At 38.3% G+C, this 25,831-nt stretch overlaps 1 protein-coding gene across 3 annotated transcripts in view; it reads right to left on the bottom strand.

Moving 5' to 3' along the window:
• Positions 1 to 25,831, bottom strand: part of LOC139690841 (transmembrane protein 114) — a 120,418-nt gene that overhangs the window by 2,539 nt on the left and 92,048 nt on the right. The window contains exons 3-6 of one of the 3 annotated variants that reach the window (XM_071588436.1): positions 9,388 to 9,498; positions 6,005 to 6,142; positions 3,280 to 3,377; positions 328 to 493 (exon numbers count right to left, since the gene is read on the bottom strand). In XM_071588436.1, coding sequence (XP_071444537.1) covers positions 328 to 493; positions 3,280 to 3,377; positions 6,005 to 6,142; positions 9,388 to 9,498 — 513 coding nt within the window. Of the gene's footprint in view, positions 1 to 327; positions 494 to 610; positions 777 to 3,279; positions 3,378 to 6,004; positions 6,143 to 9,387; positions 9,499 to 25,831 lie in introns of all 3 variants that reach the window. The other 2 variants (XM_071588437.1, XM_071588438.1) reach the window with 2 other exon arrangements.

A 25,831-nucleotide genomic window follows, 5' to 3' on the forward strand; every position in this document is an offset into this window, starting at 1 on the left:
GCACTAATCAACTAATTCCACCAAATAATCTGTAGCTCCATAATACTGCCCTGCCCATGAATCTTACTCTTTCTTTTTAGAGCATTTTATTTGAGAATGTCCGCAAAAAAAAAATTCTTGGATTCGCTTAAGACATTTCATGTCATCCCTCGATGGGTGTCAGTTCAAAACACTGCATCCATTATTTTCACGTTGAAATTTGTGACACAATATGTGATAGAGAGTGAGAGAGTATGCATACATTTAGAGTAAGATTGTGCTGTTTGAGAAAAGGAGGTGTGCACATGTTTAAATTTTCCTCACTGAAATCCCTTGGAAAGGGCTTACCCGGCATCATATATTGCATGTTCATAGCCTCCTCCTTTTCTCTCTCATTTCTTAAGCAGATGGCAGCTGCAGAAAACATTATTGCAGATACAAGTGCCCAGCCCACACCGATCCAAGCGATTATGTATGACCAATCATATGTTATGTCGGTGTTGTCACGCAGCACCTGTAAAAATAGAGATATAAGATAGGGTAGTGGAACCAATCATTGTTAGTATGAGTGTGATGGTGAGCTGACTCCAGGATGTAGGATTTGTTGCTTTGAAAACAGTTGGATTCTCACTGGGCATGATGTACTGCACGTTCTTGGCAGTTTCCTCCTCCTTTTCAGAGCGAAGGCAATATGTTGCTCCAAAGAATAAGGTTGATGAGATGAGACTGAATCCAACACTAAGCCAGGCAAGGATGTAAGACCAACCATACCAAGTTGTTGCATTGTCTCGCAGGACCTGTAATTTCAAACTCATTTTTTTCCATTCCTAAAGTTTAAAATGAGACACACCGAGAATTTTGGCATTTACTCAAAACTGCATGTTGTAAACTAGGTGGAAGAAGTATCTTGTGAAAGGAAAGGTACTTTCATCTTCAAATATTATAGCATCCATAATTACCAAGAAAGTAGATGATTCCCGGAAATTATTCATTAGCGACTAACAAGAAAAATAAATGAGAAGAAAAAGTAAATAGTGCTGAACATTTTGCTCCCCATTATGTGCTTGAATAAAAGGCAATGTGTTTCTAGGCAAAAACTATTAAACTTCAATGTTCATTTTTGACTTATACTTCCGTTATGTTGGGACATTAGACATTGCAAATGATTTCAATATTTGTTGGAGATGGCAGGGTAAAATGAGGGGAAGGAAAGAAAAATCATTTCTGATCAAGAAGCTTCCTTGTTAATCATTACCTACTCTTCCCTCTAATCCTTTTTAAGGGATGCCATTTTCTTCAAGTGCATGTTCTCAAGAGACTTAGGTGAGCTTGTTTAGATGAAAAATTCTTAATGTATTTGAAGTATATGAGGGGACCAAGAATGTAAGGAAGATTAGGTTGGTGTAGAGGCTACTAGACCTGCCTCCCACCCTGAGAACCCAGGTTTGAATCCTGTAGATGGTGCTATTTTTTAGTCGTATCCTAATCCCTATTTGGGAGTTGTGTTTGGATTGCAGCACTAGGTTGGATGGTACGTAAAATTGAGTACCCATTAGCACCTTTTCTTAAGAGTTGGCTAATGCCAATGCCAGGTTTCTCTTCACCCCTTCTTTTCCCAATCCCTGGAAATCTTACTTCTACCAACACCACATACCCATAACGGGGCAAATGACCTCAGCTGTAACTTTGTTGCCCTAATAACAAATAGAAAAATTTCAGGCAGTCATGTAGTCTTAACTAAGGTTCTCTGCCCTGTTAATGCCACTGCACATATCACCCTTGATTGATAGAAATTACGAATTTTAATTACAGGATACAATGCCAATAGAATTTACTTCATTACAAAAAAAATTCTCATACTTTGGGGCATTCACCTTTTGCTTTCTTTCCATAAAGTAAGGACGTTTGAAATTCCCACAATTTAAATCAATCTTTAGTGCTCTCTGCATTGGAGTAGTGTGCATGAGTTAATATGGTTTTCAAACATACAAAAAAGCAATAACTTTAAATATAATGAAAACATATCTGTTAAATCCTTGTCTATTGAATGTGATTCATTGAATTAATAATTCTTAACAGGCAATGAGTTTTGAATTGTATAATCTATACTAAATTGCTTTCAAATATTGTGAAGCTATTAGATGCCATCATCCATTTTATTGCCTTGTAATAAATGATAGATTAAAAATTTGTAAATACATATTCACATGAAGTACATAAAACTGTAAAATGCAAAATTGTTTCTTATTATATTTATGACATAAATTGATAGGGAAGTATTAAACAACTTTTTCCAAGGCTATTTTCTAAGGCAAAGTTGCAAACAGTCTTAAATTTTAGATTTTATTTTATTTAGTTTATTTATTTTTAGTTTAGTTTATTTAGATTTAGTAGTTAAAAAAATGAGATAAAAATAAAAATTCAATTGGGCATTAATCTTCATGGGTGTGCTACAAACTTAAAGGTTTTTTTATTTTTGTTTTACTCACTAGTATTTCCTGGGATCATTTTGATACATTTATCCCCTATAAGATCCCTCTGATAAAAATTTGTGTGTTTGAAGGCTCTGCTTCTATTAAGAATTTTGCACACTGAGGTAAAAGATTATGATAAAGCAATAAAATTGATTTATGTGACATGCCATAAAAAAATTGTATTGATGCTGTTATGACTTTGTTAACATTCATCAGCAGTATGTAAAAAAATTACCAAGTTGAAATGGCAAAATTTAAATGACATCAATCAAAGACTTATTCCCAAGGCAGTTAACGTTAAAATATTAGCAGTGCTAGCATTTCCCATTGAATTAATTGTGATCAATTTTATATGAAAACATTTCAATTTCTCCTAATACTTCCCATACTACCCCAGGTGTGTCTCGGATTGGACTCAAGTCAAAAACATAGTGCACCTTATATATACAATATTTGTATGAATTTACTTAAGAAATATGCATACAAATATAAGCGTCTATTTTTTCTTTTCTCAATAATTTTTAAACTCAAAGAACTAAGCACATTTACTGAAGTAAACTAATCAGAAACACATCCTAAAACCCATTGCTATAGCAATTCGTAGATTAGAAAGACTACTAGACCAAGTGATATGAAAGCTACTCCTGGTGTTAAATAAGTTTCCTAAGGAGTATTGGACGGCCCTGCTTGGTGTATATAAAATGGGAATTTATTTGAATTTCCAATATTCATATAAATGTGTGAAACTTTTCATTTCTGTTATAATCTAAAACAAAAGTATGCAAGAATTAATTTATCTGTACCAAAGCTTGGATGGACTACTTACATTGTCCCACTGCTGATAGAATTCTTCCCCAATGACCTTTTCCTTTTCATAGTATTCAACACCATGCCATAAGCCCATACCTCCAGCTGTTAAGAGACCTGAAATATAATGTATAAATTCATTAATATATATGATGCAAAAATGTAAGCCATTCAACTGACTTTAATTCATCTAAAAGAAGAACTGAAGAAGTTCGGACGAATTTGTTACTTAAATGCTTAGATTTCTTTAAAGATCTATATTTCAGAATCCTCAATACCAAACATATTTCTGTAGATTGGATATATTTATTTCTATAAATAATTATGTGATCTAGCAACACATATAGCTATGTGTACAGCATGAAAGGTATACCTTCTACCTTCCAAAAATCTTTACTATGAGCCACAGGAAGTTCCCAACCTTTTTCCTCAAAGAAAACTACAAACTTTAACCTAAGCCATTCTGATGGGCCATCGCAGAGCTCACTTGATGCCCAGTTCAATGACAGTGGAAATTTACATGTGCCAGTTCCTTTCCCAATGCTGCTGTTAGGTTCCGAGAAAGACAGGTTGGGTTATAAATAGGGGCGATAAGATAAATCAACTAGGTTTGAACATGAAACACTCCAGCCAGAATTCCAATTCTTTACTCAGTAGGTTACCATCTTTTTTTGTTTTATTTTTATAGTTATTCAGCAAATAGAGATAGGTTTTGTGCAATCTATGACTAATATAACTGAGCATCCGAGCATGTGGTTGTGTATCAGATCCAAATGTGCAAACAGTAATGGGAAGTGGTGAGAAAAAATTTGTTGCAACGAAAATTTGTTGTTTTTTCTCACCTGACTATAAAGGATGGAATGCTAGCAATCATATTTAAATGATAATGAAGAGGGGAATGATGGATGTGAAGTATTAGTCACTTCCTCTGGAACCACTCCACTTCTTCCTTTTTTATCACCCTCTGCAATCATCTCATTATCCCACCATACCTCACTAAACATAACCTCCTTCCCCACATTTAACCATCCCTCTGATTTCTTACGATCCCCCCCTCGCCCACCTCTCCCTCAGAATTACTGTAATTTTACCTCCTATTGGTCAACGGTTCCTACAAAAGAACCAATTCCATTTGAGCTCTTACTTACTCCCACCCATCTCACTGTGCATATATATTAATCTCACTTATCTTATTTCAAATTTGTACCTGATGATGCCGTATCAAGGTGAAACAGACTGTACCAAGCCAAATAAAAACTGTGGAAAAGTGCATTATCTCTTTCATTTGATGGATATACATACGAAACTTTCTGGAAGTGAAACCTGACTCTGTCAAGTTTATCCACTACAATGATTTAATCAGCTCCTCTTCTCATATAATTCTTTCTTCCAGGAAAAGGACCCATCTTTAAATGTTTTTGATTAGTTTAATCTATATTGTAAATGCCGCTGTGTAAGGGAAGCCTAAATTTTCTAGCAAAGTAGTTTCACTGCGTTGGCCATAACAATGCTTGACAAATCTAAACCCCTTCAGCTGAACTCAATCTTATTCAGAAATCAAATTTATCTTTTGAGGATCCCACTTACTGGCAGCATACTCTAGGTGGGTATTACAACACTCTTCTTCTGCAAAAAGCAATCAATATTTTTCTCGCAGATGTTATTCCTACATCCTAAAAGACACTCCCCAACCAAATCTTTGTCTCCCCTTTCTCTCCTCATCACTGTATTACAATACATCCATTATCTCTTTCAAGTGTTTTCTTATATTCTCATACATATATACTCAATTTCATTCCCCCATTTAACGGCTCAGTTGCAATTGGGTCACAACTAGTTTGATCTGATTTTATGCATCCAAAAGAGGAACTGGAAAAGATATAACAAAGTTGTTGATTTCATTTTGAAGATGTAATAGGAAATTCTTATTCTCTACGACAGATTTCAACAAATCTCTAGAGTGAGACACAGCCTGTACTATTGGGTAGGATGCTCTAAACCTATTAGTTTCATGACGAGTTATCCAGCTGGTCTTGTTTGATGCAGTAACAAACGGACAACTTATCACCTTTGGGTTAGTTTGGTGAATGACATGCTCCTTGGTCAACCCAAATGTTTTAGGTTTGAACCGCACTTAAGGCATGGATGGAATGCTTTCATGTAGGGGTTTTTCTTAAAATAAGTCTAAATCGAAAAGTGCAATACTTCTAGGAACAAAATGTATCACATTTCACCTCATAAATCTTGATTACTAAGTATCCATAGCATATTATTCAGTTTTATGGGTTATACTAGGCAATTGATATTCAAACTCATGTCACTAGTATTGTTGAGAAGTGCAGAAATTAGCATAACATTACCTTTTGGGAAATTAATTCTTCATATGAATATAGTTTTGGAAAGTAGATGGCATGTACGCTCCAGTTTGAGCACTTACTTCAGCAGTTCATGCAAAGAACCATCACGTAGTCATTTATGATCATTTTTAATCAAACTTAAATTGGCAAGATTCTTTAAGCAAGGTAATGTATTGTAACAGCGATAACATGACTATATTAACGCAAAACACTTGAGGGTGATTTATTTTAGAGAGGCTTTGATCAATTAAATGTTTTTTCCAACATGGAGTCGCTGAACTTTGAATAATACTGATGCATGTCAACACTTGCTCACCGTTTTAAGCCATTTGGGATTTGATATTCATAATCCAAATATGTTGATTCATAAAATTTGCTTTAACTTACATGAGAATAGCATTAGAATTGCTGTGGCTGTTATATTGCCTGGTGATCTTCTCCAGCATCCGGCAACCCCCGTCCAAAATGCTATGAATACTGTGAAGAATGCAAGAATGAAGAGAGCAATCATGGAACGTCCCATATCTGAAATTGAAAAAAGATATCCTGATAATATTAGATGTCACACAGCTCTTGTCCATTTCAAAGCCTGAGCCACAATAATGAACCTATAGCAAGAGATCCTGAATGTCTATTAATTCTGTTTATTTTACATGCACTTCCATTGGTACAATAACAAATTTCATCTCAGACGGATTTCACCTTTAACATCCAAGGCCTGCCACCAGATCTGTGGTGTGTCATTACAAAGGAGAAAGATTTGAAAAAACATTCAATGGACTTGGGTCCTTGGCTTCTCTAATGCATAACAAGTCTTACTTGACTGAAATATTGTCTATTTAGCATTAACCTTTACAAAAACTAATGAATGTAATACGATCAGTCCTAAGTAATTTTGTTGTCAAAATACATAAAAGTTAATATCATGCTTTCTCTACCCTCTAGTTAAGGCTTCCCTTATTTAACTTAATTTCAAGGAATTTGGAGGTCATATCAAATCAATCTTTCATTGGTTATTTACTTGATTAAAGGTGGAGAAATTTCAAGATGGACCAACAATGAGCCGCACAGATATGAGAAATAATGATGTCACTCCTTGGAATGAGTCTTCAAGATTTTCATTTATGGAAATGAACCGCATTATTTGAAGACTGGCTTGCTTTTTAAATCTTCAAGTAGGTAATTTTTTCTGACACAGGCAGGAACACATTATACATTAATTAATACATGAAAATTCAGTGAGTGAAACGTCACTTTACTATACAGGTGTATATTGGATAATCCATATTACTGGTTGGGTATGCCACCATTACTCCTTTAAAACAGTAGTTTTAGTTTTTGAAACTGCCTTCATCCTCATGGAGAATAATGGCCAAATTATATTTATTCTTTGTAACTCAACACAATTGGTTGTGTTTTCCTCCGTACGGTGACATCAACTGAAAATTTTATTGCTCACGTCTTGGACATGCATAGAAAATTATTGACTATAAATCGTAATGTGATTTTTATTGGAAGAATTTAGAATTTAAACCAAGAAATTAATCATAAATAGATCGTGAATGCGTGCCTTGACCATGAGATAAACCTGAATTCCTCAGCTTTCTGATGAATGCTATAGCCAGTTAAGATATGTCTGGTCCTCATCCACTTTGAAGTTTTCATTAAAATATGATATGATTGAGTCAGTTCCATGACATTCCCAGTTTGATAATTAACCATTATTATTCTGCCATTTACTCACTGTGTCACGAATGAAAAATTTCTTAGATGTTCATAGATGAATTTTGAAAGTTTTTAATTCATTATGGATCGGAAACTATATAAACTCGATCTTAAGTGTTGGATCATTTTCCTTAATAGGGCAAATGCCGAATCCGCAACACTCAGGAAAAAAATGTTCTCAAAAACTATTTATTTTAGATTACATTTTAAGGTGAGATTATTTTGAAACATTCTGCCTTTTTATCATGCAGAGTCACAAAGAAAAAAATTAATAGACCAGAGTAATGCAATAAGTTAACATGATTTGTTACAAGTTAAGGGCAATATTACACCATAACTTTATCTACAGTATATACAGTTATATATAGATTAGTGTAATAGATATAGGTATAGCTCTCCTTATGTTAAGCCAAAGGGAAAAAAATTGTATGAAGAAAGTAATGCACTGGCAACATGAGATTTTTTCGAGACGACTTTTTCAAATTAAGCCTTAAGCAAGCTTGATATTGCCATTTACCTTAATATTGTGTGAATAAAAAAAAATGTATATGTATATACGAGGGTCATCCGGAAAGTAGTACCCGTTCGTGCCGCATGAAGTGCTGACGACGCGAGTAGCCGCTGGACGAGGTCAGATAGCTTCAGTGGCTTGTCTGCCTTCTCTGAGCCAAGTTGCGTGACGCTAGCATTGCCTGTGTTGTTTCTGTGATTGTTTACAATGTTTAAAAAAATTGAGAACGCCGCCAGTTGTGAAGTGAGGGCAGTGATTAAATTCCTCAATGCAAGAAACGTTCGCCCATGTGATATTCATCGCCAATTAAAGGAGGTGTATGGAGACAATGTAATGGACGAGTCGTCTGTTCGGCGGTGGTGTCGCAACTTCAACATGGGGAGGGGGAACACACACGACGATGAGCGTTCGGAGAGACCGTCTGTCATTACAGACCAACTGGTGAGCTCAGTTGACGAATTCGTGAGGAACGATCGGCGCGTCACAATTGATGACATCTGTGAGCATTTTCCCAATGTTTCTCGAACAATTGTTCATGAAATTGTTAAACACCATCTGCATTATGCAAAAATTTGTGCAAGATGGGTCCCTCGCGTATCTCAATGAGCTGGCGGCGAAGGACTATGCAGCAGGAATACAGAAACTTGTCACACGTTATGACAAGTGCCTTAATTTGCTTGGAGATTATGTTGAGAAGTAGTTTAAAGTATCCTCTTTCAAATAAAATTTTTTATGTTTGTTAATATTTACTTTTGTGTCTTTATTTCACGAACGGGTACTACTTTCCGGATGACCCTCGTGTGTGTATATATATATATATATGTGTGTGTGTGTGTGTGTGTGTGTGTATAAAAATAGATGTGTGTAAAAAAATACATATATATATATATATATATATATATATATATATATATATATATATATATACATATATGTATACATACACACACACTATTAAGCTTGGTGTGCTGTGTCCTAAAAGTAAACAATTGTGAATTGCTTTCCAGATTGGCTGTGATTCTTAGATATCATGGGAGAATTGTGTTGAACAAAGTTGGAGGCCATCTCCCTTATCAAGTGCTGTTCAATTGATCTATAGCTGGTAAGAGTCAAATTTTATCTTTTTAAACATATTTATTACTGTCAATATTTCATTCACGTATGTAACTCATCTGCAACCAACGTAAATCATTTACTTCAATTTTTTATAACACTACTAGATGTATTTCCTGACATGCTTAGGCCAAGAGAGGGGGCAAAATGCTGAACTACATTGGTTAATGCACTGAAGGCAGAGAGGCAAAATATTCAGATTTTATTTAGATTATTACTTTAAGGCTGTCAAAATGGGTCAATTTTTTCATTTTCACAACTTGATTGCTTGCAAAAACTCCAGAAATAAATGGAAAAGGTACTAATCATAAAATTAAGATTTTTTCTGCAGCAATACTTGGTTTGCGTGTATGTTAAATTGGTTTCAGTATTAATTTTAATGATTGCATTATTTATATAAACAATGAACATGAAAACTCACGCAATCTGGTCATAGCATCCTCCGAGAATTGCTTGGTCTGATTGTCCACATCTGGAATGAAGTAGTCTATATTCATGCAGTGTGTCTCAACTGGACTCAAGTAGAGAGGCACTGAAAGAAAAAGGGAAATGCAATTAATTTCACTTCAAATTAGTCTAAATTAATGCAAATACAAGAAAACTATTATAATTGCTATTAATCAACAAAGAACTTGCAATATTCTGATTGTCATGATATGCTCTAACCAACCCATTGTTGGAAAATCTCAGCCAACAAAAAAACAAAAATATTTGAAAATAAATTAAGTCTGTCTAATCATTGTCTGATCTGACTACTTGTATCTGTGCTGGAGAAGTATGGAATGTGCTTATTTAAAGTAGACAAGATAAATGAGAGAATAGCATGTGGTAAAAATGTTCTGAAAAACATTAACCTGCTAATTCTCTGTTGAATTTCTTATTGGAATAATCATTCATATAAAGGAACAAGAAATGAATAAGTAAAACGACTTGAAGCCCGGATTGGTTTCAGGTTTTAAGCTACTTAGACATTCAAAATTACTGCAGTCTCTAACTGACCTAACAACCATTATGCCCAAAATTATTTGAAACCAGAATGGTCACAGCTCAAAATAACGTCAATGACTACGTAAATCAGGGAGAATGATGATATCCAGAAGCAATAATAATGGTGTTAAATTTTATTTTATTGCTATTTGCTCTCAACTTTCTCTTATTCATTCTACAAATGTAGAATTTCTGGTATGGCTAAGAATTGGAATTGCACCACCTAATAGAAGCTATTTTCAGAAGGTCATTTTTTGTGAGGCTTTGGCTATTGTCTGTAGTGTTCGAACCAAAATGCTCGTCTGTACCTATCTCGAATGGCTTCTACCAGAGCAACTATATTTTCTCCGCCAACTCTGCATCATCCCAACCACCCTGAATTTTGCATTTGCAACTGAGGAAATGACCCTCCGTGGGAGGGCATCCCGTGATGTTGCCTTGGCAAACCGAGACGCGATTCGATGCTAGCTAGTGACACGTCCTGATCGTGACCGCAGGAAAAGGCGGGTGTACGGTCTCAGGGGGGAAGGACGGCTGGAATGGCTTAAGGTGTTGGCGGCGGTAATGGGCGGAAGTGGGCTGGATATGATACAAAAGGTTAGACACCCGCATGCCCTACAAGGCCGGGGTCTACGGCTCCCGGGCCATTTTAAGACTCTTTGTGGGATGGGCTAAATAGGAAGAGAGTTCAATGCGCGCATGTACATACGCGCGCCTATAGACCACGTGCGGAACAATGACGATAGCACCGCTCGTTGGTTATTCGTCAACTCCTTGCCGTTTTCAATGTGCTTCCCATTCAGGGTAGGCACATCAGGCACACTTGGATTGTAAGAATTGAATGTGGAACCCGGGTTAATGCTCCAATAATTTTCCCATGTCATTTTGAAATGTTCCGTTCTTTATTTTTCTGTCGTCGGATTGTTCCAGTTACAAGGTCAGTGGACGACTGCTTTCCTTCTGTGTCAAAGATCTCGAATATCACGACAAATAAACTTATGCTGTGTGAGCAGTGAATTTACTCGGACGTTTTGAATTTTCTTTTTAATTGTATTACTGCGAACAATATTTTTCGTCTTTTAAATTTATAAATTATCGTTGAAATGTAATCTTGACGGCAGAATGTCAAGATGTTGGTTATGTGCCGTAATTGATGGAAAAGCCTGTGCTTTGGTGAAATGTAACAACTCGCTTTAAGTTTCCTTCCCGATTCTTTTCCCATCTCCTATTCCTGACTTCTTAAAACTTACAGAAATATACTCGTCGACTTAGGTGACCAACAGCCTTCCGGGCTCACTTCCAAATGTTTATGCAAGTGAGCAAAAAATGTCTCAAACATCACGTGGTTCCCATTGACGAATTGTATAGTACTTAATGTCTGGTGTTGCCTCTGATCAAAGTTTCTTACCAAGTAGCGAGCTCTACTTGTATCCACATTTTGTTTTGCTGCCGTCGGGTTGTTACAGTTATGAAGTTCAGTGGACGATTGTTTTCCTTCTGCATCTGAAACTTAAAATATCACGAGGTATTTGCTAATGCTGTGCGAGCGGTGAATTTACACGGCATTTTTAAATGAATTCCTAATTGTACCACTGCGAACAGTATTTTTCGTCTTTTTAATTTAAATTGTCGATGTTATTTAATCTTGGCGGTTGAATATTAAGCAGAATGTATGAGCTATTAGTGATGGAAAAATGTGTATGTAGCCTGCTCTTAGGCCTGCTCTTCTGAAATAAGATGATTGACATTTCCTTTCCGCGTCCATCGGAAACCTACTTCAACCGGTAGAATACCAAAAATAATTCCTATGGCATTTAAACTCAAAGACAAACTTTTACACGTAATAGCCTTCCAGCACACTTCCAAATGTTTATGTAAGTGCTCATAAATAATCGCTTAACTATCATCAGGATGAGTTTAAGGACGAAGCTATGCAAGGGACGATCTGCTAACGATTAGCTATTCAGAAATTGACTTTTTGGAAAAGCTGCTACTAGGGCGATTGGGCAAGGAACACTCCTGCCACACCGCACAATTAAATATCTGCGCGCAACGACGCACGTGAGGACACCAGGGCAATCGATTCCTACCTTTTTCTTGTATATTTATTGCACGTAAGGGGTGGAATAAGTATAAACCGGATAAGGCTATGTAGCTATTGAGGATAATCCGAAAAACATTTCAGTTATGCGAACGAACTATATAACTTAATACCATAGCGAACCTCTGTTAATCAGCAGGTTGCGTCATTAACCCCTATAAAATAGGCATTAACAAAACATTGACCACATCTAGTCATGGGGAAACCATAAAATCCCCGAAAAAGTGTGCTTTTTAATCATTTTAATATTCCGTCGCTTAGCAACGGAGCCACAAATCGCTGCTGCGCGGAGAGAATGAAATATGTACGTGTATACACACGCACACAAAAAATCCAGAGACGGACTAGACTGTTTAAATGCACATTGAGATGGGGTATAGGATAAAGGAAAAAAAGGCAAGGAAACATATTCGGATAAACACAAGTGATAAATAAATTTCACGGAAAAAATGCAACACTTCGGATCAGTCATTTTTTTCTTTAAATTTACTCTTCAATTGGGTTCGTCCAAATATTTTGGACACACACCTATACATACACACAGATATTCATTTATTTTATTACCAGATGACATGATGCATTCGGTGAGGCTGGGTGGGCGGTGGTTCTGTGGAAAGGACAATGAGACGCCAATAATTTGTTTCTTGCTTCACTTTTACCATCCGCCCTTTTTTCCATCTTCCGTCAACCTCTGTTATCGTCTCCCAGCTATTATCCCTTTTTCGCAGTCGCTTACACCATCGCCTTGCCTAGCAATCCTATTAGTCCCTCTCCCAGTGCCCCTACCGCGCTGTTGTCCCAGACGGCTGCAACAGGTTGGCTCATCCCTCTCCCCGCCCTCGTTTCCGACTATCCCCCACTCGCTTCCCCTTCCACTTTTCCAGTCCCCACTTTTGATTCCACACTCTCAGACCACAGCCCGTCGTCCCTTGTCCCCTCACCTCTCTCCTGCCCACCCTCTCTCCCCTTCGCTCAGCACCAGGGAGTACCGTTTCTTGACCGTGCGGTCCTCGACCACTGTCAGTGCTTATCCCTTTCCACGTTCCACCTACCATCGTGCCCTCGGTATGTAAGCGGATTTCTCGCCATCGCAGTTTAATCACTTGAGCCGTGTCGATATTCAAGTGTGATGTAGTAAGTATTGGTAGTATCTTTCGACTCAATCAAACCCTTAGAAAGGTTATCTGATAGTGGTTCTTAGGTTAATATTTATTTTAGACGACTTTTCATTTCGAGAGACTGAGTGAAAACTCAGGATCAATTTGCTTTCTGTTTACATCCATAGCAGTGTGTCAATGATTTTAAATGTTGCGTACCTCGCTGAATTTACTGGTTTACGAAATGCTGATAGTATTCATTCCAAGATTGGTTATTTTGTCTAAAGGTCTCCTCTTTAATGTTGAAGACTTGGAAGCTTGAATTCGGGGGTTTCGTACTTGCTTCTTTATTTAAGGTTGAAGCATACCCTTGTTTAATTCTAAGATGTTTGGGGCAAGACCGGATGAAGGTGGGTACAAACGATGGGAGATGAGCTCTTGAGAAGCGTTAATATCGAGCGCCAAGACAAGTAAATAAAAAAAGGATTCAGCCGTTGTTTCCTGTTCGGTACGACTTCTTTACTTGCCGCCGGCGCCAGTCACGGCCATGGTGCAGCATATGCGACCTCGAACTTGCGGGGCCTCAACATGGTACTATTTAATATGGCCACACTTGAATTCCATTATTTGTGAGTTAATAAAGGCAACTTGCAAAGGAATAAGACAGCGATTCGTTAAAACTTATACCAGGAGATAACATTTCTGAGATCGTGAGAGACGAGTGACAGAAGCAGGTGAAAGAAAATTGGAGTTGATAAAAAGCGGTGCTATTATGGAATGACGAAATTTAAGAAAATATACAGAGTAGCATGTGAAGTACTTCGACGAGTGGGCGAAGAGAGAAATCTGACTCAAAGAAGATGGGAACTGTTTTAAAACGCTCATAGAACGTTAGTTTACTTGAATCCGTAATTGAAGGTTACTCGCGGGGGGGAAGAATTACAGAGGAAGGCTAAGGATGAACATCATGAGAAACAGGTGATGAAATACGCCACTTCAAGGAGTCATGAGGGAATACGGAGTGTGGCTGGTAGCAGTTCGGTAAGTTGCTAAAAACCAGCCCTCGAAATCATGAACCATGATTTGTAACAGTCTATTTAGTCTATCTAAACGTAGCAAATTGAAGGACTCCGTATCAAATACTGTTGCATGGAAACAACGGTGGCAAGAAATACAGAATTATCCTGCTACATATTTTCTCGTTGTCGAGCCGCAAATGGCTGAAAGTGGCAAGCCGTAACACTCTTCTCGCGTAATCTAATTCTCGAAGAATTTATCTAGACTACTGCTCGAAATCACTACCTTTTCCTATTAAAAATGTCATGTTTTGGATACTTTCGTCACGGATGGCTAATTTGTGAAGGCATATTGCCCGAGCTTGGATCGCGATTGTTTTCTTAGTGTATGCATTTGAAGGCTATTTAAGTAAGCACCTGTTTGTCAACAACTTTTCTTTTCAAATGAGTACGATAATTATATAAACACAACATGGCGAACGTCGTGAACTCGTAGTTAGAAAATATTTATCCTTATTAGTGCCAATTTGCTAAAAATTTCGCCAGTCACAAGGAGATGACTGAGTAAACTTAGTGCTCTTAGTGGATGTTAAGCAAAATGCTATGCTACCGGCAATGTTTTGACTTCGAAACACTGCGTATTGGGAAATTAATCATCTCATTTTCAATTCATTGAAGTTGCGAAGGACGTTGAAGCATTGTTGTGCGGTAAGTAGATGTGGGCATTCTAATTTTTCATATTTTCTATCATGCGGGTTTTTGTTAAGTAGGTCCTACTTTTTCATCTCCAGCAAAGAGAACGCTAAAAAGAAAACTGCTTAATTTAAGCTTCCTTCAAAAACACTTCACTCAAATGGGTGTCGTAGTATACTACCTTGAACAAAAAGTTCCCGGAATAACCACCGTGTGGCGCTCCCATCGTTCCGATTTGAGTTCTGTTTTTTTTGTTAAATTGGTACATCTGTTGTTGATATTCCCTTTAAATCTTAGTGTCATAACTTGACATTTGCAAAAGTTACGTAGCCAAGAGTACATCTATCTCTGTGTGTGTTGGCGATTTTTTACAATTGCAGAAATGGATTTAAATTTGCAACAACGAACTTGTATTAAATTTTGCGTAAAAAACGGATTTAGTGGCGCACGGACGTTGGAAATGTTGGAAAAGTGTTTCGGCAACGATTCTCTAAAAAAAACGGTCGTTTACCAGTGGCACGAGCGGTTCAGAAGTGGTCGTGAGTCAATCGAAGATGATGAACGCAGTGGCAGACCATCGACATCGAAAGTCGGTGAAAAAATTGATAAAGTAAAAGAAATGTTGGTCAATAACCGCAAATTAACCATCAGAGAAATAGCGGAGGACTTGAACATTGCCTATGGATCCGCCCAAGACATTGTGGTTAATGATTTGGGTTTCCGTCGTGTAGCAGCAAAGTTGGTGCCAAAAGACCTCAATTTCATGCAAAAAAGAGACCGTGTTGACGTCGCAAAAGACATGATTTGCGAGGCTGAATCCGATCCCACATTCATCAAAAGGATCATTACTGGAGACGAGACGTGGGTTTATGAGTACGACACGCAATCCAGACATCAGGCAAGTGAATGGCGTTCACCAAATGAGCCGAGACCAAAAAAACCACGTCGTTTTCAGTCAAAAAAGAAGGCAATGCTGACGGTTTTCATGGATTACAACGGTGTAGTGCATCATGAATTTTTGCCAGAAGGCCAGACAGTAAACAAAGAGTATTATTTGGGCGTTATGAGACGTTTGCGTGAAGCAATTCGCCGAAAGAGACCAGAAATGTGGGCAGAAAACTCGTGGATTTTGCACCATGATAACGCACCGTCGCACAGTGCTATCATTATTCGTAATTTTTTGACGAAAAATGCAACAAATACCATCCAACAGCCACCGAATTCACCTGATTTGGCTCCCTGTGACTTCTTTCTGTTCAATCGAGTTAAAAAACCATTACGGGGAACGCGTTTTAGCAGCCGAGAGGAAGTAATGGAAAAATCGCAGGAAGCACTGATGGACATACCGAAAACCGAATATAAAAAATGTTTCGAGGATTGGATCAAGCGCTGGCATAAGTGTGTTGCAGTCGATGGGGATTACTTTGAAGGGGACAATATAGATTTAGATGAATAAACTTGTATTTTTAATTTTCTGAATGAATTCCGGGAACTTTTTGATCAAGGTAGTATGTTTACAATCTTCGTTAGTAAATCCTTTTATGCATTAGGATATTGGAACTATCGCACTGTGGTACGCTTGAAGTTCGGCTAAGAGCTTAGTCGCTTGCACCTGTCTAGCAAGTTTGCATTGTTAGCCTTCAAATTGCGGTTGACGGCTTAGTATAAGAGCTAAAAACGCGTGCGCAATCATAAAAATAGCTAAGCCTCACGCATTTTCATAAGTCTAGGACATCGAACTATTATTCTGTCTCATGACTTCAACTGTGTGGCCATAATCTTGTTTCTACACCCGCCTGGCAAATCTTTTTCAATTAACAAAACTTCATGAGGGAACACATTGCGGAAGCTATATTTACAAAAATAATATGGCATATAGAGACATTAGTCGTTAGTTTCTTCGCAAGTCGTTAAATTGCAGGAATAAACACGTTGCGGAAATTTCACTGATAAAAATCTCTACAGTTAAAGTGCAAGAGCAAACTCACATTCTTGGCGAGAAAATAAAGGCATTTCAAAGTGTGTCGAAAATTTTTAAGCGTAAGTAGTCGACCGGCTACATCATTCATAAAGTGAGGAAATGGATGGCTGAAAACGAGGATACATAACGGAAATTATATAATGATGCAAAAAAGTTGATCGAGCTCATAGGGCTAGACCAAAATTAAGGATAGCGATCACCATAGCTTTTCCGTACCGAAATTTTATTCGATCAGATGTATTGTGGAACACGTAGGTAGCATGTAACATTGGACCCGCGAGTGAGTGAGCAGTGACCAGTACTTGTGCGTGTTCCAGTGCAGTATCAGTACGTGTGCACGTGTTGGAATCTCCCGTGCGCACTACTTGGAGTGCGTTGGAAGGAAGATAAGCCCATTTCTATGACAATATACATGTAGATAGGAACTATATTTTTCAAATTTGGGCTGCAAACTGGAGACCGTATGAAGACAGTGTGGACTCCAAAAAAGATGGCAACAATTTCAATTGGGCTACAATTTCAATTTTTATGACAGTCTTATTGAAGTTTTAGTCGACGGAGAGCAGTATTCCGCAGGAATCACTGCGTAATATGCACATTATTTAAGCCTTGCGACCATGAAAGTTCATAGAAGAGAATGGTACAACTTTAATTCAGTCTTCCATTCAATCAAGAGATCCATCGCCAAATGGGATATTCTCTATAAATTGCAGGTTTGGTGTATTTTTTGCATCAGCATCAGGATTCGACTGTGATATTTCCGGTCCCCCCCCCTGTATTTCTCCAGAAGTGCTCTTAGTGAGTGTATCATGAGGTTATCCATTTCAGACGACCTACATTCTTCCTTCATGGGTTCGCACACCATTTGTTTTCCCTGCTTACCGTAATTTTTCGCCGCCCTGCGCTTGTCGACCACTTGCTGTCAGTGTTTATCGAGTCTCATTTCCATGAATGTCCTTTCCCCCAGAAGAACCCGACCCTATGCTACTAACAGAGGCAGGAGGTACTATGGGGAAATCAAATACGAAGGGAAATCAAATGCAAGATATAAAAGGGAGCTGAAGATTTTTTTTAGGAATTATGGTAAAATATATGAAGGTCGTCTCGTAGTTACTCGTAGACTTCAACATCGACTCGTCTTAAACATTTCGTTCAGTCATACTGCAGTAAAAAAATATATATGAAGCTGATCGTCGTTCGGATTTTGGATCACGTCCCAATAAGTATATTTGGCAGTCTTTTAAACGCCCTCTTGATAAAGGTCTAATTTTCGAAATAATCCTAAATTTTGAAAAGGATGAAAAAAAGAAAAAAAACGTTATGTATGTATGCAGGATCTTCAGGAGAAATGGTTATAAGAGGAAGACGCCAGGAAGCTATTCTTGAGTAACTTTTAGCGGTTTAGTTACGTGGGGATAACGAAGTTGTTACGTTTTAAGCTCCGAAAAATTAGTAGGAATAATGGCGAGGGTCGTTCGCAGTTTAACACGTTAACCATTACGTTTGTCATTGATTTCACGTGATCGCGTCGAACTCAAGGTCTCTTTTCATCATAAATGAGTTATTGAGCCCATAGCCTTGGCTTACGCGGGGAGGAGTACAGAGAACAATTTTTCATGCACAACTTTCAAGGTCTCTCCAGCTCTGAAGCTTCATAGGCTTGACTCCCCATTGAAGGACGGATTCTTCTTTATTCAAAAGCCTAGAGGGTTTGGAGGGCAGTCAGTGTCTGTTCTGCATGGCTTCAGGGTCATGCGTGCGCTTTGGTACTACAGGTGTAACTGACCCTTTAAGACGACACCAATGAAAATAATAATTGTTTGGGTAAGTGCATTTTACGCTACAAGCTTTCCAAAGCAACGTAATAATACCTTAAGAAGTAATTCCCAGCATTGCCACCTGGAGTTTTAATGATAGAATTTTGGAAAGCTGCAAGAAATTATCGCTATATTGTAAGAAGTGACTAAATCGGGAGTTACGTTAATCCATGTTTTCCAAACTCTATTACTACAACTCTATCCTTCTACATTCTTCTATATTTTGACGTAAAATATGAAAGGGTAGCAGTAAGTTGCCTTTCATCAATCTTGGTTTTAAGTATGATCAGTGGTTTTCGAATTTGATGAGCGGAACGATATGGCTGATTGAATAATAAATTAATTATGTGTTCTTCTCTCAACTTCTAATTATGCCCGGAATCGTATCAAACCGAATTAAATGTGATTTTCTGGCCATAAATCAGTATAAAATAAGCTTAAATTATGCTGTTCATCTATGTAACAATTTTTAGGTTTGATTGCACAAAGATTAATATTAATTTTCGGCCCTTAAATATATTATTTATACGTCTCTTAATATTGTTATTTATCCACCTCGATACAAGTGACGTTTATGGGAGCAGTATCTTGGTAATTTCCCGGGAAAACCTTGAATGGTTTTTGACTCTTCAAAACTTTATGCTAAAAAGATCGTTATTTTCCGCGTGAAAAAATAATTTGTATTATCTAATGTTGATAACTGCTCTCAGAATTAATATCATATAATATAATCGCATTTCCTACTATCTGCGATTGCTAATTTATTATTACTTATGTAACTACCAATAAGAGTATCGTATCTATTGCATCAGATAGGATATACTGCGTTTTCGGTTGAAAAAAATCGGGCCTGATGATCCGATTCGTGCGCAAGGAAACCGTCAACAATCCAATTTCGATGCTTTGATTGCTTTACGCTCTGAATAATACGCTAAAACGAGGGAATTTTCAGGGTTATTTATAGCAGGACAAATCAACCAGTTTATCAACTGTAGTTAGTAACCCATTTTAACGAATCCTTTCTAGAACCAAGCTTTCCTCTCATCCCTAATCAGATGTTCCTATCCTCTCTGCTGCAATTCATTCCTTCTCCATGATCATCAAGATACAAGCTATTCATATGATCCTCAATTCATCTCCATCGGTGCTCCTGTGGCGGAGTGGCCGTTACGTTAGTTAAATAAAACATAGAGAGAGCCACCCAGATAAAAAGTCACCTACCCTCAAATCAAATAAATTAACTTGAAGGTGATATCACATATAAATTTCAACTAATTTTAAGAAGCATATTGTAGGACACAATATATTACTTTTGAAATAAAAAGTACGAAGCGCCTTTAGTTTTCATTAACTGAGAACGCTACCAAAAAATTACGTCGCAAATTTATCACAAAGCTACTAATTAAATAATAACCGTCAAAAACACCCTTCCTCCGATTATATCGATCTGTTTATTACAGTCGAACTTAAACCAAGAGTTTTTTTTGCATTGTGATATAATCTAAAGAAATTTCGAAAGTTCATCAAGATTTCTTGAATTGTTGGCATTGTCAGTCACTTGAAATTTTACAGAAAACTGCCTCTTCTTTTTGCTTTTGGAATCAAACCAGTCAAAAGCATTCTATCCAATAAATGCAGTATTTATTTACATCAACCATGGTAATAATAATCGATTCTTCATAGTTCGCCCAAATTATAGCCAGATTTCATTCATAAGTCTCGAGACAGTTGGTCATTTAAATAAACTCGAGTTGGCTCGTAAATAAACTCGAGTTTTCTCACTCTCGTTAAGGGCAACTTGGCTGCTAGTCACCTTGATATGTAGAATTAGTCAATCAGAAACAAGTTGGAACTTGGAATAAGATTGAGTGTGTGTTGCTGACTTCACTTGTGCTTTGGTTGTTTTTTCGCTCTCCGTCGTTCCGAGGATCTCATGTCCATGTGTTGGTGTCTTCACATTTTATTGTTAGGTATGAAGCGGAACCTGTTGCATAATAAATGAACACGGTCGGAAATGTAAAAAAGAAAATGCCGGAAGGCTAAGATTTTTGGTTAGTCGGAAACACTAAAAAAATAATCGTCTTTTACAGATATTTGATGAATTTCATAAATTCAATATAAGGCGAAAGAAGTATCAGAATTTAATGTTATAGAATGATAAAATAATATTTATTAGTTTTAATTAATGGTATTTATCTTTTAAAACTATTTAAAAAAACATGCGGTAGTTTACAGTAATGAATTGAGTGATATAGAATTCTTCGACTGCGAAAGCTTAAATTAATTAATTACTTGAGTGTTGGGAGAATACGATAATAATTGTTAGGTTCAGTCCATTAAAGATCTATATTTTTTATGTCAAGGAGACCATTATAAGCAAATTTTCTCGGAAAGCGCATACAAGCAGCGAAAACCCTTTGGAGTTAATTTTTTTTAAGGATTGATATTAAAGATCAAGAAAGTCAAAGATATAAATTTCCGTGAGACAAAAAAAATATCGTCCTCGTGAACGCCAGGAAACTGGGGTTGAATAAAATATAGGCAAGGATTACTGTTAGCACTTGACTTACTCCATTAAAAACTGATTGATACGAAAAGTTGCGCAATGTAGCGTCACTTTAGAACGGTTCAATGTTCCTCATTATCTTCCAAACAATTTTAATCCATCTCCCTTGAAGGAAAACTGAATGGGACTGATGGTATTCCGCCTATAAACGTAACGCCCCGCAGCGGTTCATGCCGGCTAATCGGGTAAATATATAATTTAGATAGTTTGCATTTGAAAAATAAAATTTACATTCGGCCAGCGAACCGTAACTGTTCTATCTCACCGTTCACCGCAAAATGTTTCCCGTCTGCTACGAACGGCAGATGAAAAAAAAGCTTCGTTACGTCGTCGATTTAAAACAGTGTACCCTAACACTTCGCCAACTGTGAAGGGTGTGGCTCACCTCTACTTGCTCGAAAGAGCGAGCGAGAGTGAACGTGGGCGTCCGCTCTCCTACGGGTGATGGGTCTCGCTCACGCTCCTTCCCTCCGCTGCGCCTTCAAGGACGTCCCCGCTTTATGACCAGCAAAAGAGTCCGGGATACCCGGTGGGCGGGAGAGCGCCAAGCGAGCAGCCTCGCGTGCAATGAGGCGCGCCCCGCCGGAGACGGTGTCGTATCGTAAACTCCCCGTGTCGCCCGGCAACCCTCCCAGTTATGCCCGCCACATACCGTGGGAGGTTCGTGACGCACGATCTCGGGCGCTGCTCTTGCTCGTTTCCGGACCTGCATGGTGCGGTTCACGCGAATCGGACGCGTGTCGATTAACCTCTCGAGGTCATCGCATTTTGCTCAAAATATTTCCCAAGGATTTATTTCCCTCTGCGATTCGTCTTTTCGCGCCTCCGCCACGGAGTTGGCCATTTTTGCATTAGTTCAAGAAGGATGGGCGGATCTGTTCGGAAATAGGATATGTTTGAAATTGAATTTGCACGGACAGCCCTGAGTTAACTTTGATTGCATGCTGTAGAACAATGAAATCTTATTTTTTCTGGAGAAGAGTTTATTGAAACTCACACACGCGTAATACGTAATATAGAGAAATAATTTCCAAATTTTTATCGTTAGGCTGATTGAGGTAGAATCAGTAGAATCAGCTAGGAATCAGTTTCGTCCCATTTTGCCTTATCACCGAGCCGTGCTTGGTTAAACGAAACGTATTACTTTGATTTGCCCCATCTATATCACAATACATGTCCTCATGATGTATATTTTACGAAGTACCCAAAAGTGATGTGTTTTCAACAGGCTCTACTTTTCCTTCATCAACATTGTGCTTGGATTTACAAAAATGTGCGGTATTCCCCAGGAAAATTTACCGCGTGAATAAGGAAACGAGCCCCATCCTGCCAAACAAAATGCACCGAATGTGTCTATGCCATTTCGTCGTATCAATTCAGTCTGAATTATTAAATATCATTAAAACCTAATAAGTGAACAGTTCAACCATTAACACCACATTCTGCCTACCAACTGTAATTTTGTAAGAGGCTCGCCATTGTTCTCAAGGGAAAAACTATAGCGATTCTAAATTTTCACATGATGAAACCCTATCATGAAGATCTCCAATACACAGAAGGTCGTTTCTTTCTCTTTTTTCCCTCAATCATTCCACGAATTTGGGCAACGGGAGATTTCCCCTCGTCATTTCCGAGTGGCTGGATTCATGTCGCCATGCGTTTCGCAGTCGACCCTGTCTAAATGTGATGAGATGGAAAAAAGTCTGCGATGGACATTTTGCGGGCAAAATGTCTGCAAACGGGCTGGGCAGCGTATGGGAGGAACGGTGGACAGGAGAGAGTGACGAAGGGAGACCTAGAATTTATCAGGCGCGGAGCATCAAAAGTCCCGCTCTGGAACGGGGAACGGCTCGCGCTTTCTAATGGAACAATTTACGGCGAAGAGTGTGACGGCAGACGGGAATGCTCTGGGATTCTTTTCCCGCGAAGATCCTAATTCACGACAGTCTCTCCTCCGCCGGAAATGGCGTTCGTGCATCGAACGGGACACAGGTGTAAGTCGCTGAATCAGCGAAAGTAGTGATTGTCGCAAAAAAATATCCTTCGATCTCTCCTACGTGCGTTATAGTTTCTTTAAGCAATTTCAAAGTGCCTTGATTGTCAGACCTCACTCTCGAACTTTCGGGATAATTTTCACCAACCACCATCGATGGAGTGAGACAAGCAGCTTAGAAGAGTCCCGGTGCGTTTTTGGGAGAAATACTTTATTTTATAATGTATTTCAGCAATCAAACGAGTAGGAATTATTTTGTGCAAAATGCGTCGCTTGGTGTGACCAATCAACAATTTAGGATTTATTAATAGTGTTGGGGAAATGTGATCAAGGGTTAAATAGAAATGTTAGCTTTTGTTCGTTAGGTCTCATAAAGAATATGCTGTTAGTACTTGTACTCGTAATTGGGATCCTCATGAAGTTGGATTCATTGCCGAATTGGATTGCGTGGAGAGTAGATGCACTAAATGTTTCGGCAAACTGAGTAGCGTTTCAAAATTATTACAAGATCTGGGTTAGGAATCACTCAAGGAGCTAGGGTTAAATTACAGATTAAATCTCTTACATAAACTGGAAGGATGTCTCTTTAGCGATGATGTTGAAAATGTGATATTAAACACATCGTACTACGGTAAGAGAAATATATTATATTAGCGACTTAATGAAAGAAATAGCATTTAGTACCGTGAGTGAATATCTCCTCGGTTACATTGTCTTGGTCTCCTCTGAATTATTGCTTTATTCGATTGAAAAATATCGAAAAACTATTGACGCCCAGGTAAGTAATGTTGTCATTAGTACATTTAATGTCGTCATTAGCCATTGGTACGTGACGTATTGAGAGGAGAAGGCGAGCGAGCAGATAGTCCGAACTGTATATGTAGCTGTACGTACGGGGGAGGGAAATTGACGAGCGGGGCTGAGATTCCCTCCCTCTTTTTATGTTTTTGAAAGAGAAAGCGAAAGAAAATAGGTTCTCACGGTGAATTGCTGGAAACTCATGAAAGGCTCTCGGGTTAAAGGAAATACTCCTAGAAGTAAATAGTGTCAGAGGAATCTATTTGTGTTGGAGATTCCTATTGTGAAGAAGGCGTTAAGAATCCGGTAGGATTTTTTTCTCCTGGCGGCCGACTTTAAAGAGAATCTTACGAGCGATGTGGAGAGAGGGGGTGGCAGTGGAAACGAAGGAAATGGCGTCGGCGGGTAAAAGGTCCAATATCACACGTAATCATCAACTATTGTGCGGCGAAGAACAAAGACAACCGCAGCAATCGAGGGCTAGAAAATGTTCAACCTCTGGGCATAACCATAAAAAGAGACAAAAAATGAATCTACAGTGAGTGGAGGTGGTCTCAAGACCGTATGGAATGAGATAAATAAGAAAAATATTTTGCCGGAAACGCTAATGACTATGTTATTGGTAATGAGTGAATGGATTTCAGACAATTTGGTGTTGGCTAGCAAAATAAGTGAATGAGGTCTCCCTCGGGAGTTGGGAGAGATTTTCTGAGGACTTATGATCATTGTGTTTGTTTTTTCCATATGCTGGAGCTTTTGAGTTCCCCAAGTATTTCGAAGTCTCGTAAAAACTCAAGAGAACCAAAACATTTCAAATTTAATATCAATGTCGAGTTCCGAAAACCATAACATTGTATTTATCAAAGGACTTTTAAAAATCAATATTTGCATATTTTAATACAATATGAACTTCGAAGACATTTCATTGGACAATGTTTCACTTCACCCGATGAGTTATTCTAAGGGAATGTTTGCTATTTTTTATTCTTATTCAGGCAACTAAAAATCGGGTACTTGTGAATATTTTGCTGGTCATTATAGTCATCTTGAACGTACGCGCAATTTCCTATTCGCACTTGAGTTATTTCGATTGGAGGTTATTTATCTACCTGTGTATACTGGAAATGTGGGGTCTGCCCACTGAGAAATGGCAGTGGAATGAATGCTCAAGGTTTCGCTAACACTAGAATGGTGGTCTAACCGGCTTCGAAACTCATCGGAGATGGACTCACGTAAGACCATGATGAATTTGCACTGGTGATGAGGAAGAAATGGATTTTTTTAAAGAACCTCCTTTAGGGGGAAACGACGGATGCAGTGAAGTAAAGATCCGCATTTGAGACCAACCCACCTCGTCTTTTTCTCACGGAATGCAGAGATTGGGGGGGGGGTAAAGGGGTGGGCAAAGGGAAAGCAGGTGGCATGGTCTCAGCGGTCAGGTCTTTTTTGCACTCGAAAGAATAGAGAGCGAGAAAGAGGAGGACAAATCAGAGAAACAAATGTACAGAGGAGAAAGAAAAACATTGCCCTTGATTTACGGTCGTTCCGGTGGAGCGTCGCGAGGAGTAAACGAGCCTTATTTCCTCCCTCCGCCACCCCCACAGAACTCCTTCATGATTTGTTTTTCTTAAACTTTTCCAACGTTGCCTGCTTAAAGTATCCGTTTCAGAGTCATTGTTACGGGTCCCTTTTGTCAAGACGGAGAGCGCATATCCGATGACGCAAGCCTGGTATCGCCCACGATTTAGCCGAATTTCACGGCCCGCTGATCTGTTTTGGTAACCCTTTTCCTTTCACCTATTCAACCTTTGACATT

This window comes from Hetaerina americana, unplaced genomic scaffold (assembly GCF_022747635.1).
Source record: "Hetaerina americana unplaced genomic scaffold, ioHetAmer1.1.p SCAF_3, whole genome shotgun sequence".
NCBI classification, from domain to species: Eukaryota; Metazoa; Arthropoda; class Insecta; order Odonata; family Calopterygidae; genus Hetaerina; species Hetaerina americana.